We start from the raw sequence: 16,614 nt of genomic DNA, 5'->3' as shown, positions 1-16,614 counted from the left end.
ATGTTAGTCTGATAAAAAAATAACTAGCTAGTGCATAAGCTCATTTATCTTAAGTAGATATGATTTTACATTTAAGTATTTAACTTGAAATAATAGAATATTAAACTTTCTTAGTTTATTTAGAATATTTGGATTATAGTGGTAAAATTGCTGTGCATGTTTTACCTTTGTATTACTCTCCAGTTTTTCCAGACTAAATTTTTACATCTTCTATTTTAAGTGTTTTAAGAGAAAGAATTTTAGTTTGGTTAGTTTTTAAATTGTTTTGTTGGAGTGGCTTTACAAGAAAATGTTATCAGAATTTTTATGCTTAATACTAAAATAATTCCCCCAAGATATCCTTAGTTGGAAGTGTAAAGAGATCTGGAAAAAGAAGGTAAAGTTTACATTATTCTTATCTATGCCTTCTCTGGAATGTACTTTTAAAGTAACATTTTTATTATATAAAGTTATGTAGCCTATTATATCAAAAAAATGTTTATCACAGACTTATTTTTTTCTTACCAGAATCACTTTGAACAAAAATAACTATACTAGGAGTTATAGACATTATTTACATGATATTTTTAAGTGATTATAATTCATTGTAAGCCAAAGAAGTAAATTTTACAAATCACAAATATGACTTATGTTGATTGTTATTTTGAATGTTGAACATAGTACCTATCTTCTGGAATGAAGTGGTTCATAAGAAAGTAGAGTTGTTGGCTCTCTTTCCGTCCTTTCTCCCTTTTCTGTTTCCTGTCTGCCATTTGTTCATGTCTTGAGTTCACGTTGTACAGGGTAATAACTCTTCTGTGAGTCATTTTCATTTTGGAATGTGTTGTTGTTTTGCTTTGTTTTGTTTTTGAGTACTCTCCAAAGTGCAATGAAAGTATCTTCTATCTCTGTCCCCCATCTGCCTGCCTTCCCAGACAGATAACCACTTTCTTTGTGTCTATGCACAAACTTCCAGTTTCTTTATGCACATTCAAGCAAATACTATATCTATATCCATATCCCCCTCACACAACTGATCATATACATACATCTGCACCTTTACTTTTAAAGATCTCCAGGGTACGTTGTTCCCATCTGAGTACACAGAAAAGCATCTTTATGGGGTCTTTTTTATAGATCAGTAGTACTCAGTTGAATACTATACCATGATGGCTATACCATGATCTTAATTCCCTGTTATTAATTAGAAATCTTGCTGTTACAAACAGTGCGATAATGAGTAGCCTTGTAAATATATTATTTCCTATGTATGTAAAAATATCTATAGGATAAATTCCCACATGTAGGATGGGTGACTCAAAGAATAAATAGAGTGAGAATATGTGTGTGTGTGTGTGTGTGTGTGTGTGTGTATAAAATTGTGATATAAGCAAATTGCTCTCTATAAGGGCCAGTATATGACTTACATCACTATACGAGAAGACCCATTTCCTACCGCCTCACTCACAGTGTATTAAATTTTAATATGTTTGCCAGTCTGTTTAGGGAAATGGTATTATGTTATAGTTTTAATTTGTATTTTTATTATGAATGACATCTTGAGTTTTTTTCATGTCTTTTAAACTGTGCATGTGAAATCTACCCAGTTTTTCTAATTGGGATTCTATTCTAATCTTACAGGTTTGTAGAAGTACTTTATATTTTAGTGAAAGTATTGAAAGAGTTCTTTATTTTTCTATATTTTGAGGCATCTAGTTAGGCCTCTCCCACTCCAAAGTATTACAGAAGTTCTTCCTAAATGGGCTTTTTTAAAGACCGTATACAGATGATATGGTTGACTGGACAAAGGGGGTCTGAGATAGGAGAGAGACTTTGTATTAATTGTATACCTTTTTGAATTTTATGAATTTATTTTTTACCATGTGCATGTATCTTTTATTTTGAAATAAATATAGATTCCTAAGAGGCTGCCAAAAAACAAAAAAAAGGACAGAGAGGTCTCATGTACTCTTTCACCCAGTGGTATGTGTCCTGTCTCCTTGCCCCCCTCCTGCAATGGTAACATCTTGCATGAGTATAGCATCCAAAGCCCGGAAATTGACGTTGGTACAATCCACAGCATGTATTCTTTTTTACTCTTTAAATATTCATTTCGGGCCAGGAGTTTGACCTTAAGTTAATTAGCTGAATGTAAAATATGCTAAGGACATAATTGGTTTCTGTAGATGCTAAAAACAAATACCTTTATATAAATATTTAACTGAGTTTTTAACTGTTCTGTGATAAAAACTTTTGCACCATTGTAAGACTGGTTACTTGAGAAAATAATAACATTTAGTTTTGTGAGTAGTCATTTTACCTGCTTGTTTAGCATGAATAATAAATAGCTTTTATCATGCACAAAAATCACTTATTTTGTGTTATTAATAAAAATCTTCATCGGGCCTTTTGTGAACTTAATAATGAAATTAAATAGATTTTTGTTTTTATATTGATAGAGAACTTACGGTCAGCTAATTAGAATACGTAAAATTTTTTAGTTCTTAGCTTAATTTACTGTTAACTTTGTCTGATAGTTTTATTCCTGACTGCAGAAGTTTGCATCTGGCCATAGAGTAAGTTTACATGAATTTTACTCATTTTGGCTTTTTCAGAAGGAGAATTGTTATTTGCTCTTAAGTGTTAAGCTGTAAATATTTTTAAATTCCTCCTATAGAAGAGTGATGAATTTTTTTTAACTTTCATAGCGTACATTCATTAGATACATTTTTTGCAATCAGCAATTTGATAGTTTTCTTTCTAAAAAATACAGATACCTGTTTCTTAGAAAAGAGGTCAGATGTTACCCAGGTTAGAATTAATCCATTTTAGTAGTAATGATGATATTTTAGAGCTTATTGGCAGGGGAGGGGGGGGTGAAGGTTGTAGATTATTTACTGGAAACAGTACATGATTCTTGAGGACTAACCTCTAAGAAAGACTGTAGCTTCTACTTGGGAGTTTATGAAGAATCATTACCTTATTTGGGTAAGGGGGCTTGAACATGAGTATATCAGATTTGCCAACTCAATCAAAGAAGTTCTTATAACAGATTTGATTTTACAGTTTGGGGAATTCCTATAGTGGAGTTTTAATTGGGAATGTGACTCAACACAGAAAGTTAGAAGGGTCTTTTAGCAAAAGGTAATTTTTAAAATAATTTTCTGCATATAGATACATATGAGCTTAAGATCTCTTCAGCTTTCTAACAGAGGAAAAGAGCATTTTAGTTCTTGGTAAATAGGTAAGCTATACTGGCTGTCTAAAGATCACTGAGTCTTTTCCAAGAAGTTACCTCCCTTGTTCTCAGAGCTCATCTTCTTTTAGGAATGTGCTAGATAAGATAAATGTAGTATTATGCACGTAGTTTAATCTTTGGATCCATGCTTATGCTTTCACAAATGACATTTGGTACATAGTTAAAGCATTTATAATATACATAAGTCTGTTATTTCTTTTAGGTTAATAGTTGCTTATTCCTTTCACACCGTCTTACTGTCAAGGTAGAAAAAGCATGTGTTTTGACATTGTCTAGTTTCAGTTCTGTCTGTAGCATTGTATCTTTGAGTAAATTACTTGGCCTCAGTTTCCTGAACTGTAAAATGAGATTGTTTCTCAAGCTTGGCAGTAAGGACTCACTAAAGTTAATGTGTGCCTGCAAAAGTGGGCAGTCATTTAAGTGTTCTTTGTCTCTACCTTGTTGCTCTGTTACTTAGCATTTGTGCTGAGGGGAGAACAGAAAAAGAGCAAAGAAGTCAAGATGTAAGAGAAGAAATTTGCTCTGTTTTTATTTTAAACAAGTAGCCATGATGTCTCTGTCCACATTAGTAAAGACAAAGAAAAAAGTTGATTTCTCATAAAGAGTTTTTTAAAAAGTGAGATCCAGTTAGCCTAACCTTGCCTTCATGGATTTTAATTTTTAGAGAGGAGAGACTGGAGATGATTTGTATAGTCACTGAGCTGAGAGCGTGAGTGAGGCAGTTAGCCTTTTAATAAAGATGAAAATGTAGGGAACTTGCAAAGCCAGAGGTTCATATCTGGCCTCTTCTCAGTAAGGTTGCCAAGTAATCTACTGTGATAAGAGTAAGGAGGCCCGGGAAGAAAAGCTGTGGTGTGGGGAGCCAATTGGGATGAATTTAAAAATGAACAGTTTTGAACCGGGCTGTCTTGCTGTACCTTTGATACATTGAGTTTTATTTTTCCTGTGAATATAATTGTAATTTACTTAACCATTGAATTTAGGGGCTCCTGGCTGGCTCAGTTGGTAGTGCTTGTGACTCTTGATCTCAGGGTTGTGAGTTTGAGCCCCACATTAGGTGTGGGGATTACTTAAAAATGTATGAAATCTTAAAAAAAAAAACTAAATTCAAGCTCATTTGATTCTTTGGGGGGGGGTGCTGTAGTTTTAGGGGAAAATCATCCTATAAAGGATATTTTTATTATTTATATGTCTATATGTCCATTTCCTCAATACCCACAAATTTTAATTCTTCTAGTAAATACTAATCACGATATGTTTTTATTCTAAAAGAGTGACCCATAGCAAACAAAGTTTCTTTTTAAAAATTATCCCTTTCTATAGCACTTATAGTTTACCAGAATAGTTACAAAGTCTTGGGAACTTAAGTTCAGAAACTGGTTAACCATCAACTTACAGTGTGGTGAATACAATTATAAAAAAGAAAACAAGACATAATACTTTAACATTAGGTCAAGGAAGCAAATAAAGGAAAATTTTTCATTCTGCTTTTGTTGATCAGTTTCATTTTTTAAGAATGTGAAGCCCAAACCACTATGTTGACTTTGAATATGGTAGAAAACAACTTGTGACCCTCATTGAAAACCCTCGTTGAAATAATAGTCTTAAACCATGTTCAGGGATTTTTAAATAGAATAAATACCCTCCTATTTGATTGTTTAAGAGTGCCATGTTGATATCCTTATTATAAATCAGTTTCTCAATCTTTAGTTTCTATCAGTCAACTGGAGGAGTTGTTAAAATAGATTTCCTGGGTCCCACCTCAAGAGTATATAATTCAGTAGGTCTGGGGTAGACCCAAGTGTTTACATTTCTAACAAGTTCCCAGATGATGCTGATTTTGCTGGTCCAGTGACCATACTTTGAGAATTACTGATTTATTCAAACTCAAAATATTTTAATGGCCTTCTGACATAAACCAGTAATTGTTTCAAATCTAATTGCTATCCTATTTACTCTTTCAGTATGCACTTGAGTTCCTATGTGCCAAGCACTGAGTTTACTTCTTCATACAGGTGAAAGATAAAGAACCTCTCTGAAGGAACTCAGTCTGATAGGAGCTAACAATGGCACTATTATTTAACTCATTTAATCCTCACGGGAGTTTTATGAATTGAGGTATATAATTCTTATTTTAGATAAAAAACCTGAGTTCTAGAAAGGTTAAATAATTTCCCAGAATTCACACAGTGAGTGTGTGGAGGAGCTGGAGTTCACTATTTTGCTTTCCTGGTTATGCAGTACAAAAAGTTTGTGAAGATTGGTGAACCGTAAGAGAGATGGAGTAATTGGTTCTGCCTTAGGAAATCAGAAGGCATTACAGAAGAAGTGGCACTGGAGCATCTTAAGGAACAAGTAAAAGGTAGCCAGATGAATTGGAGGCATGAGCATTTGCAGCTCGGGGAGCAGTTCTGCAAAGCCATGGAAACCTGAGAGAACATATGTTTCACAGACTGTAAATAGTTATGTAAGACATAACACAATTGGCCAGCCAGATGGAGTGTGAGAAGAAAGGAGACCATAGAAGGCAGGGGTCAAAGTCATGAAGGGTAAGAAGTTTTGTATTCAGGTTAAGAAGTTTTAAAAATAGAATTAGGTTTTTTTATTTTCTCTTATGACTTTCATCTTTGTAAACCATTGGTTCTCAAAGTATGGTTCTCAAAGTATGTTCTGTCAGGTAGCAGAATCAGCATCGCCGGGAAACTTGTTAGAAATGCAGATTCCTGGGCTCCCCCCTACACCTTCTGAATCAGTAACTGAGGTGAAGCCCAGCAGTCTGTTTTAAGAAGTCCTCTGGATGACTGGTGTGTGCTAAAGTTTAAGAACCACTGCCATGGGTTATAGAATTCTTTAAAAACAGCCTTCAAACTAGATTGCTGTAGTGATAGTAATTGTGTCTGTGACTGATTTAATTCTGTTTTAAGTACAATGCTTAACAAAATTGGGATATTAATACCTTTTAAGGGACACACATCTTCATATCCATTTATACTTTGCAGACTTACTCCTCCATTGCTGTAAAAGAGGTCTGAGTCAGGATTAGAGTTTATTATATCAGCAAAGAATAGGATGATAATTATTCCTTAGCCTAAGGGAATGGTTTGGAAACTTACTAATATTATTTTAATCATAAAAAAAAAGTAATAAACCCTTTTTAGGGGTTAGGGTTTATTTTTTGTTTTGTTTTGCTTGCTTGTTAATATGTAAAACTGGTGTTAAAGTTAGCATTGAAGGTGTTCTGTTTAAAACAGATGTGTTAAAAGGCTTGCATGTATTCACATCAAGAATTGACTAAAACTAATATAGTTTTTCCTTGACATAGAAATAAACAATATAGAAAGTACAATCTAGGATGGTCAGACTCTAATCTAAATGCCTAGAAGTAATGCTAATGTCTTCTTTGCAAATTGTAGGCAATATTTGGTGACCATATCTAAGTGGTCTTTGAACTGAACTTTACACCGAAGCCTTATGGTTTATATAGTTGTTCTATTGTTTATAGTTACATATAGCCATACTTTGTTTTGCGTAGCTCTACAAGCATTTAAAGCCTAACATGTATAATTATTTATTAACAATCTATATATATCGTTTCTAGTTATTAGGTCTACAAAAGCCTGTTTCATCTTAGAAATAGCAGCAGCAAGAAGTGAAAGAGTATGCTATAATTAATGTGGTTAATGCTCAGATAAACAAGTTTAATGTTTTCATGTACTGATTCAGTTTCAAGGATTTAGAAGTAGGAAGTCCACTGAGACATTGACAAGCACCCCTTCATTTTACAGATGAGGAAGGAGGTCCAGGGAAGTTAAATACTTGATTTTGCTGATGGTCACATAGGTAGTGAGTAGCAGAACCAGAATTATAACCATATCTACTTGGATTGCAATATAAAAGGCACCACTACATAAGACGGGATATTTCTGCACCTCAGTCTGATAGAACATTGAGGGTCTACATCATCTAAAATAAAAGTGTTCAAATATATTAGCATCTAAATTTTCTTAGGGTATACTTTATGAAGAGTAATTTTGCAAAGTTTCATATCAAAATTGTTTAAAGATCTCTTTTTGTATTGTTAAAGTAGATTAAAGTGTCAGATTTGTCTTTACATGAAAATCTAATGACTGTTCTTCAAAATTTACAAAAATACCAAGAAAAGGATATAGATCTTCACTGTTCTTACTAGTTAAGAGGACAGTTATTGAATCTTCTGTGTAATTATCATACAAATGCTAAGGTTGACCTTGGGATATATTTACCAGCTAGACTACTTCAAATTATTTCCAGGAAAAACTGGTCTAAACCACATACGTTCGTAGGTGATTTTTACCAGCCAGTAACCTACAATCAAAGTATGTAGATTTGCCAGAATGTTGAGAACGGTGTTAACCAGCCCAAAGGCCCTTTAGAAGCCAGTTCTGAAAATTTTTAAGCCAGAATTAAAATCTCTAGAAGAAAAGTCATCATCTGAATTTTAATGCAGTAAGTGACTACTGGAATTTCCACATGAAAGTCAATTAGAATATATAGTTAGTAAATGAAGTTTAAAAGATGTGGAGAGTGTAGTGCTCATTTCAAAATTTATCCTTTTAAAAGTTCAGAGTTAACTCCTGAATAGGGAGTTACTTTAAAGTAGCGTATGTATGTCATAGGGAAATTAGAAATGTTGGAACTACAAAGGATTTCTAGAAGTCCTGTACTTACTGAGATCCCTCATTTTGAAAATGAGAGCTCTGAGTACTGAAATTTTGAGAGTAGACTTTTAAGCTATTTTAAGTTATTTTTGGTTTTAAGTAAAACAAATGTTTTTAATTATTTTAAGAGTTGGAAAGGATGTTACATTTTTTAGAATAATTTAATGAAATATTCTGATTTTTTCCAGTGCATCTGGGGGAGGTGGTGTAGCCATTGACAACAAAATAGAACAAGCAATGGTAAGTAAAAGTTAATAGTGCTCTCATTTTATAGGTTGTTTGTTGTAGGAGGCAGTTGGTTTTTATCAATTCTGAAAAACACCTAAATTCTTTAAACCAAGATGACCAAAGTATATTTTTTATATAATGACATTTAATTGAAACTGCTAAAAAAAACATTGAGAATTTTTAGCCTAGAAATACCAGTGGAGTTACTATTTCTCCCATTTGAACATCTCACATTTCATGCATTACCACTGATAAATCAGGGCCATTTTAAGGGGCATACATAATCAGAATGCATTATGTGCCTTCAAATATTCCAGCATCAAAAATAGTTTATTGACAAAAGAATACTAAAATGAAAATTTCAGCTAGAAACCTTTGTCATCCATTTATAGATGATGTTTTACTCATCTCTAATGAATAGACCTGTTCATGTTGAATCTGTTTCTGATTTCTGCTATTACTATCAATTTTTTTATTCCCTTAAAGATATTCTGCTCATATTGTATATAAAATATTTTGATTCAAGCTTATTAAAATTATAGACTATAAATAAGGACCATTAGTCTCAAACTATTTTTCTTTAAGATTTTAGAGTTGGAAATCGTAGGCACCTTGTCTCTTAAAGAAGTGCTAGAACTAGTTAAATATCACTTGAATATCCTTTGTTCTCTTGGTCTAACATCTAAGCATGTGATTTTAAACTTTTTTTTTTTTTTAATTCTAAGCTTATAATTGACAATTTAAGGAGCCTAGTATTTTTGGAAATCACTCCAAAATTTGAAAAGAAATCCTGGGCTAGCTGCCTAGTTGGGAACTGGATTTTTTCCACTCTTATCTCCCTTAGGGCCAGTCAAGATACAGTAGAAACATTAAAAGCAAGAGTAAAAGAACTAATATAAAAATGCCTCATGTTTATAAGGCACCAGGTAGGCCAGAACCAAATAGCAACACCTTTCCCTTATATTCTTTGTGACATTACTAATTTTGTTTTTCACAGGATCTGGTGAAAAGCCATTTGATGTATGCAGTAAGAGAAGAAGTGGAAGTTCTAAAGGAACAAATAAAAGAATTAGTTGAAAGAAACTCTTTACTTGAACGAGAAAATGCACTGTTAAAATCTCTTTCAAACAACGATCAATTATCCCAACTCCCAGCCCAACAGGCCAATCCTGGTAGCACTTCTCAACAACAAGCAGTGATAGCACAGCCTCCGCAGCCAACGCAACCTCCACAGCAGCCGAATGTCTCCTCAGCATAAAGCTTTCTTGCCTCATTAAGAAAAAAACTGAAAGCAATCTATCCTTGTGTGCCACTGGTATTCTTTCCACTTTATACGAAAGCAAGTAGCCATGCTTCGGTTGTGTGTTTGGCCTTTTCAGTATTAGACAATCATTCTACAGGAGCTTTTCCTCTCTTTGAGATGTCATGCAGCGCTGTTGATGTCCAGTTTTATGTCATCAGTACACAAGGAGAATAATAGGTGGGGTTTATTAAAGCAAGCCGAGTCTGCATTTTACCTGGTGCGCATGAGTGGGGTCTTTTCAGAGCTTTGGTGGCTCTCCCATGTTTCCTATTACCCGTGGATTTACCCTGAGCCTTCCTCGCACATTATAAATAACAGTTCATCTAAAGAGCCACTTTTCTTTCAATATCAGTAACATTTGCCTACGTAAGTTTTCATTTATTTGTGTTTTATTTATTACAGGGCTGCTATTTTCATAATGTACATGAACAATGTCACAGAACTTTTTTAATTTTTTTGAATAATTATAAGTATCAGTAAAGGATTTGAAAGACAGGATTGCATTTAATAGATAAAATGTTTAGGCAATAATTGAACAAAAGAATCCTGGCATATTTCTAACACTAATGGCAATTTACCTTCGGTATTTATTTTCAGTAGTAAAGACCCAGCTTGAATGTAAATTTTGTATAGTGTAAGTATGAAGAACATAGTGCAACTGTACAGGTAGTCACCAGTTATTGTGATATAATAAATAATTGGGCTATTTTGATGAAGAAAACTTTGTTCATTTGTTTCTACTTTCTAATAGAGAAATTGCCACGATTCCTCTGCTTTTTGACATTTCGTATGACTTTCTTTTTTCGGGTGGGAATAAAAAGCTGTGAAATTGTTCAACCTACTTTGTAACCAAAGAAGCAAAGCTGTGTAATGGAGTTTTTTTTTATAATGCACATTCTTTATGTATTTTTATTTAGTGTTTTCTCGGTCACAATTTTCTTTGCTGTCTAGCATGATCTGCATGACCTATAATCTTTGAACCACTTTCGTACCTCATGTTTTTATCCAGCACTCTTATTGTAATATGTACTAGTCTGTGAACAATGTCAAATAAAAGAACGAACAGGTAGTATGGTGGAGCTGAGCTAGTGTACCATACACTAGTTGTAAAAAAAAAAAAAAAAAAAAAAAAAAAAAATGAAGTGAGCCATCTTTTGTTCATTTAAAATGGTGTTTTGAATTTCGTATGCAGAAAACGTTTTGTTACATTGCAGATTTTAATGTATTTAATAAATGCAACATGCAGATTAAGTGCAGTGTATACTGAGTATTTAAATTAAAATGTACATTTCATAAATACAGTTTCAAGAGAAAGCATCATTTTGTGTATACTAACACATTAAGTGTATGTCAGAAATTGATGTATAAATATATATTTTAACACATTTTCTGAAATTAAACTGCAGTTTTGTTGAAATATTTGGCTCTATATGTGTTCAAAATTTAATTTGATTAGATTTGTATTTTCACAGTTCAAGATATTCCTTAAATGAAAACCTGTGTTCTTAATGATTTAATGATAGTTCTTAAATTTTCAAAGTAAAATAATATAAGAATGCAAGAATGGTGAGCAATATTTGTACTCAAGATTCATATTATGTCAGTGACCTTTAAGTAAGAAATCCTTGTCTACCAAAACTTTTACTTGAATTCAGAAAGGTGCCTGTAGAAAACTTAACATGCTGTGTGTCTATAGCCAGCTAGCTAATCAGGAGTTAACGGGAACCAATAGTTAGCTCTCTGCGTTGTTAAAAGAGGATAAATAACTGTTCTTTGTCTATTTAAAATTAAAACTTCATCAGATTTAGCCACAAAGGAAATGCGTAAAATTGGGGTGTATGTAGGATTACCAAATATTTTATGTTCTAGTTGTGCTGGAGGATACATTGTTGAATATAAACAAAATTTTAATGTTAATAATATGAGAAAAAACTAAGGAACTAAGGATATAAGCTTGAGAAGTAATCCTGTAGGTGTGGAACAAGATTCTAAGTAGAGTCACCACCAATGCGTTAGGAAATGAAACTTCCGTGTTGGAATGTCAATCACAAGGCTCACCAGGTGTGCTCCTCAAGTCCAAAAAAAGTGTGATATTTAAAACTGGCAGAGAAAAACTAGTATTAGAAAAGGTTGAGATTTTTGTGAAAATACAAATTTTGGTTCTTGGGATAGAAAAACACTTCATAAAGTAATAGTCACAAAGGAAATGATTGATAATGTTAATTTAAAATGGTAATTAAAAGCAATTATTACTATTTTTGCATTAAAAAAAAAAAACCACCACAGTAGAAAATATGGGTAGTTCACAGAAGAAATAAATGGCAGTTTCTAAAGTTTCAGCCTCTAGTAACCTAAGAAATGCAAATTAATATTTAATGAATTGTTATTTGTCTTTTAAATAGCAGGACCTAATGTAGAAAGGCAAACTTTCCTGTGTACTTCTAGAAAGTAATTTGACAATATGTATCAAGAGCCTTAAATATTAATAAACTTTTCAGTTTAATGACCTAAGATAACTCATGGTGCGGTGTTCAAAAGATGCAAAATTACAATAGTGCTCGTCCTTTGCTCTCCCATCCTTCTCCTTCCCATTGGGTCCCCCTTCCCCTTACATAACCCCCAAAACAGCTGTGAAAGGAAACCTTTACATCCAAACCTACTCTCTTGAGGCACGCCCTCACCCCGAAGTCAGGGACAGACTTAAAGGTGGGAAAGCTTAACTGTTTTTTAGAATAAAATACACTGTATTTGAGAACAACATCGAGACATTACCCCAAGTGTTCGGTTTGTTTAGATCTTAAGGAAATTTCAGTTTGACCTCAGATTTAAGGTCCCTTAGTCCACATAATTGGAATATTTATTGGGATGCCAATTTGGGGGGCACAGTCTTACAGGAATGCCATCTGTAAATTTTCTCTTGTAGACCAAAGTGCCACACAAGTTTTCTGTTGGTTTACTTTAACCAACCAGAAAATCCTAGGTGAAGAATTCGTTTCTGATAATGGCAATATGTCTGCAATACAAACCGAACTTTCCCCAAAGAGAACTTATTTTAGGTAGTTAACAGTGTGATTTTACAGCTTGCTACACCCCCTCCCAAAAAAAAGGCTTATGAGGCGTTAAACATGCGGTTACTTTAACTCATGGTTGTATGTTCAAAATAGCTGGATATTTCAATTCTATTATAAATGTTCTGAGCTAAGTAGAAGTATTAAGGTGGAATGCTTTGCCATCAAGTCCCCAGAGATAGGTAATCACAACTGTCTTTATCCACAAAGAATTATCACAGGTCAGAGATGATGATGTTTCTCCAAATTCAAACTGGTCACTCCTAGACCTTTTAAAAAAGAGCTGGGGCAAGTCCTTAAGATTAGAGTAACTAAAATACCTGTTCTTAGATGGAAATTCACCTCTGTAGAACTAGAAATAAAATAACAGCTAATTTGGGGGGGAAATTTTTCAGATGATCTGAAGTCTAATTTTTTTAAAGGAGTCTCAGTGCAGGCACCTTGTGACTTGACTCAATTCTCTTCAATACTTTTAAAAGGACAAAGCCCAGGTCTAAAGATTCACAGTTTGAGGACTTAGACAAACCAACATGTACAATGCAATAGTGAAAACATACAAAGATGGATTTGTCAGGGGAGGTTCCCTCACAGAGATGACACCTGATAAGGAAACAGTGCTCCAAAGTTTAAAGGAGAGCACAAACAAAACTCCTTGAATTGCCACAGAATTGTTTCCCAGGAGACAGACTCAGGCAGTCTGACTCACCATAGTAGGTTGGCAGCTAGAACAAAAATAACTTCCCGAATGATTTTAGGCAGTGGGATTGTGACCAGATAAGCAGTTTAGAAAAATTAATCATTCTAGTTACCAATGGGAGGTGAATTGGTGGGCTGAAACTGGAAGTGGGGAAGTAATTTAGGAGGTACAATAATCCAGAAATGAATAGGCAAAATTACAAAATGATAGGCAGATTAGTGATGCTCATGAGGAAGTTTGTCTTGGGTCTTTCTATACCATTATCCCCTCTACAATGAACATTCCATTCCCAACATCCGGTGTCTGTTCTTTCTGCTTCCAAAGAAAGATCAGAGAACCTTATGTCTTAGAATGTTTTAGTCAAACTCTTCCTTCCAACAGCCATAATACTTAAATGAAATGAAAGTCTTTGTTTAAAGGAATTTCAAGAATTTAGCAAAAGGGTAGGGGGAATGGAAGACCCTTGGCTTCATATTTATGCCTCTGTAAATTCAGCCCTCTAGGTAAACCAAATTTAGTTCCTTTATGGTGACTAGAATTAGAGTGTCCCAGAGCATGAGTCCAAATCCTGTCCCTCAAGGCTATCCTTCCCCAAGAAGGATAATGTGAGTTTTGGCCCCATTGCAGATACTGAAACCCAAGTCAAAATAGGTTTTGTTGGCTTCACCTTTTCATTCTTTGACACAGTTCACTTCAGAAGGCTTCTTTCTTCCCTGTAAGTCCCCTGCCTAAGCAAAATAATCTCTTCTCCCTCCCCTTCCTGCCTCAAGCCTAGTAACCCATGTTTCTATTTTCTAGCAATACTAACCTAATGGCTTATTATTTAGTGACATATATTTGCACCCTTTCAACATTCTAGGATGCAACTCTGTTACATGTACTTCTATGCCAAGTCACAGAATTTCTATAGCGAGATCTGTTCTTTGAATGTATGTATTCCTTTGTCAGTGGAGAATATCACTGTACAAGTGCTATTTAATGATTTGCTTAGTGGGCTACAGTTGGTATGGCATGCTATGTTCACAGATGAAAAATGGTAAGTGAGGCACATACACAAAGCAAGCTACAGGTCATAGACATTTTTTTTTTTTTTTTAACAATCATCATAAATAAAAGTAAGACAGCCTTTCGGGATTGGTAATGGTAAAGTAAAAAGTTGGTATTTTGCACTGATACAGTCTACTTGGTCATAAAATTTGTTCAACATAATGAGTTAGCTTTATTTTTTTTTTCTTCTCCTTACCAGGAAAACTGATAGATTAGGCAGTTTTGAGAATTCTTCCATGATGTGTTGTCATAGATTGAGCTATAAAACAGCATCTAACTTTATGGACTAAGACATTGCCCACAGAAGCCAAAGTTATCCCTTTGAAAGAAGGAAGAAAGAGGTGTGGTAACTTAGATCATAAAAATGACTGAATTTTAAAACAAGGCAAATGCCACACTTCTACTTGCCCATATAAAAAGTTTTTACCTTTTCATTTTTCTATATAACAACTGTAAAGTAGTCTTGCCTACTGCAATCCAACTGTTTTCCAGATCACAGTTCTTATCCTCATTTCACAGGCAAGCAACACATCTAGAGATAGGTCACACCTGAGGAAGTCCATGGACAACAAGGGAATATTTTCCCCACACTTGGCGTGAAATAATTTACCAGGTCAGTGTCTTATTCCAGTATTTCTACTAAAATAGATAACATATAATTTAATCAGAAAAAAGGACTATGTGTAACTTTGTCAATCCCCTAAAGGTTTTGTTTTTGAGAAGTTTGGGTTTTATTTTTTGTTTTATAGAAACACCGTTGGAATGCACTTTAGTTCTATTTCAGTTCAGGTGCTGCACCCTGTAATAGATGTTTGGAGATAGATAAATGGGACATGATTTGTGCACTCCAGGAGCTATGGTTCGTGTAGAAGTAAAAACTAAAGTGCCATTGTTTATTCAAAGTGTATGTCATAGTTTGTGAACGTCATATAATCTGTTGAATGAAAGGTTCATGTAAATCAACCGTAATATTGCCCTGCCACATGACATTGCCAGGAAGCAACTTTACATCACCAAAAAGCTTTAACATCAAACAGTACTTTTAGAAAGAGGGGACTTGGTGAAAAGCCTCCTATCTCTATAATTGAGCCTGTGAGGTGTCCCCTAAAAAAACGGAACTAATCTGAGAGAGAAGTTTACACATTTTTTAATACTCTTAAGTTTGTAGATAATGGAACTGATTTAAATCAAACTTAACTAGAATAGAATTTGTGTGTCAATGAGTTATATTCTCTATTGTCTTATAAGCAACACACTCATTATCTTGGCTGACAAAACCAGCTACCATTCAGTGAACCAAGTTAAGAATAACTCAGGTGCCTGATGCCAAAAATAAATCTGATAGAGCTGGAATCCAGAAACAACTATGTATTGAATAAGTGATAAAAGTAACATTTCAAATTAGTAGGAAAAGAATGGATTATTCAACAAATAATATTGAGACAACATAATCATTTGGGGAGAGAAAATAGATCTCTAGCTCACAAAAATTAAATCCAGCTGGACAAGCTAGACAAGTCTATTGCTTTTTGGTCACATATCCCTTGTAGAAATCTCCCTGTAAAAATTCAGATAAGCAAAAAGTTTTATAAGATTATGAAGAGATGCCCAAACTCAGCAAAATAAGGGAAATGCACAATAAAAAGAAGCTATCTCAAATCTAGTTGGCAAATATTTAAAATCTCTATAAATCACAAGCCTGCAAGAGTGGGAAAACAGATAAATTGGCACAGCTACCTTTAAAGGCAGTCAACTGGTATCCATTAAAATGTAAAATTCACATGCCCTGTCGCTCAACATTTCCAGTTTATAATGAAACACACTCCCATTCTGTGTTCACAGGGTGGCCTGTACAAAGATGTCACTTGTAACTTTGTAATAGAATAAAATTGGAAAAACAAAATACCCATCAAGAGGCTGGAACAGTATAAAATACTGGGCATCAATAAAAAAAAGAGCAAGATTCATACACCTACTGACATGGAAAGATCTCTTAGATACATTTTTTTCAAAGTTTGGGGAAAAAACGGATAACACATGCAATACATATGATACCATTGATTTTAAAACACATACCACATATATTCACACACACAAATACTGTATAGTGTACTTCCTAAGTACCTATTTGTATATTATAAAAATGTATAGAGAAGGTCTGGAAGGATACTAACCAAACTGTTAATAGTAGTTTGGTGGAGTGCATTAGCTTTAACTGTAATATTCAATGTTTTTGAGTATGCATTCATGTATTGTTTGTGTAATGACAAATTAATAAATTAGAAATAAAATTAAATAGAAAGTGTTTCCTTCTTGTCTCTTCTGCTAATGTCCTC

General features: G+C 33.9%; 1 protein-coding gene across 3 annotated transcripts in view; it reads left to right on the top strand.

Moving 5' to 3' along the window:
- Positions 1 to 16,280, top strand: part of TSC22D2 (TSC22 domain family member 2) — a 53,262-nt gene extending 36,982 nt beyond the window's left edge. For 2 of the 3 annotated variants that reach the window (XM_049629706.1, XM_049629705.1), the window contains 2 exons: positions 8,124 to 8,175; positions 9,161 to 16,280. In XM_049629706.1, coding sequence (XP_049485663.1) covers positions 8,124 to 8,175; positions 9,161 to 9,421 — 313 coding nt within the window. In that variant the 3' untranslated portion in view covers positions 9,422 to 16,280. The remainder of the gene's footprint in view (positions 1 to 8,123; positions 8,176 to 9,160) is intronic. The other variant, XR_007457539.1, reaches the window with a different exon arrangement.
- Positions 16,281 to 16,614: the final 334 nt, after the last annotated feature.

This window comes from Panthera uncia, chromosome C2, assembly GCF_023721935.1.
Source record: "Panthera uncia isolate 11264 chromosome C2, Puncia_PCG_1.0, whole genome shotgun sequence".
Classification (NCBI taxonomy): Eukaryota; Metazoa; Chordata; class Mammalia; order Carnivora; family Felidae; genus Panthera; species Panthera uncia.
The sequence above is the reverse complement of the archived record's forward strand: the minus strand, read 5'-3'. Positions and strand labels throughout refer to the sequence as shown.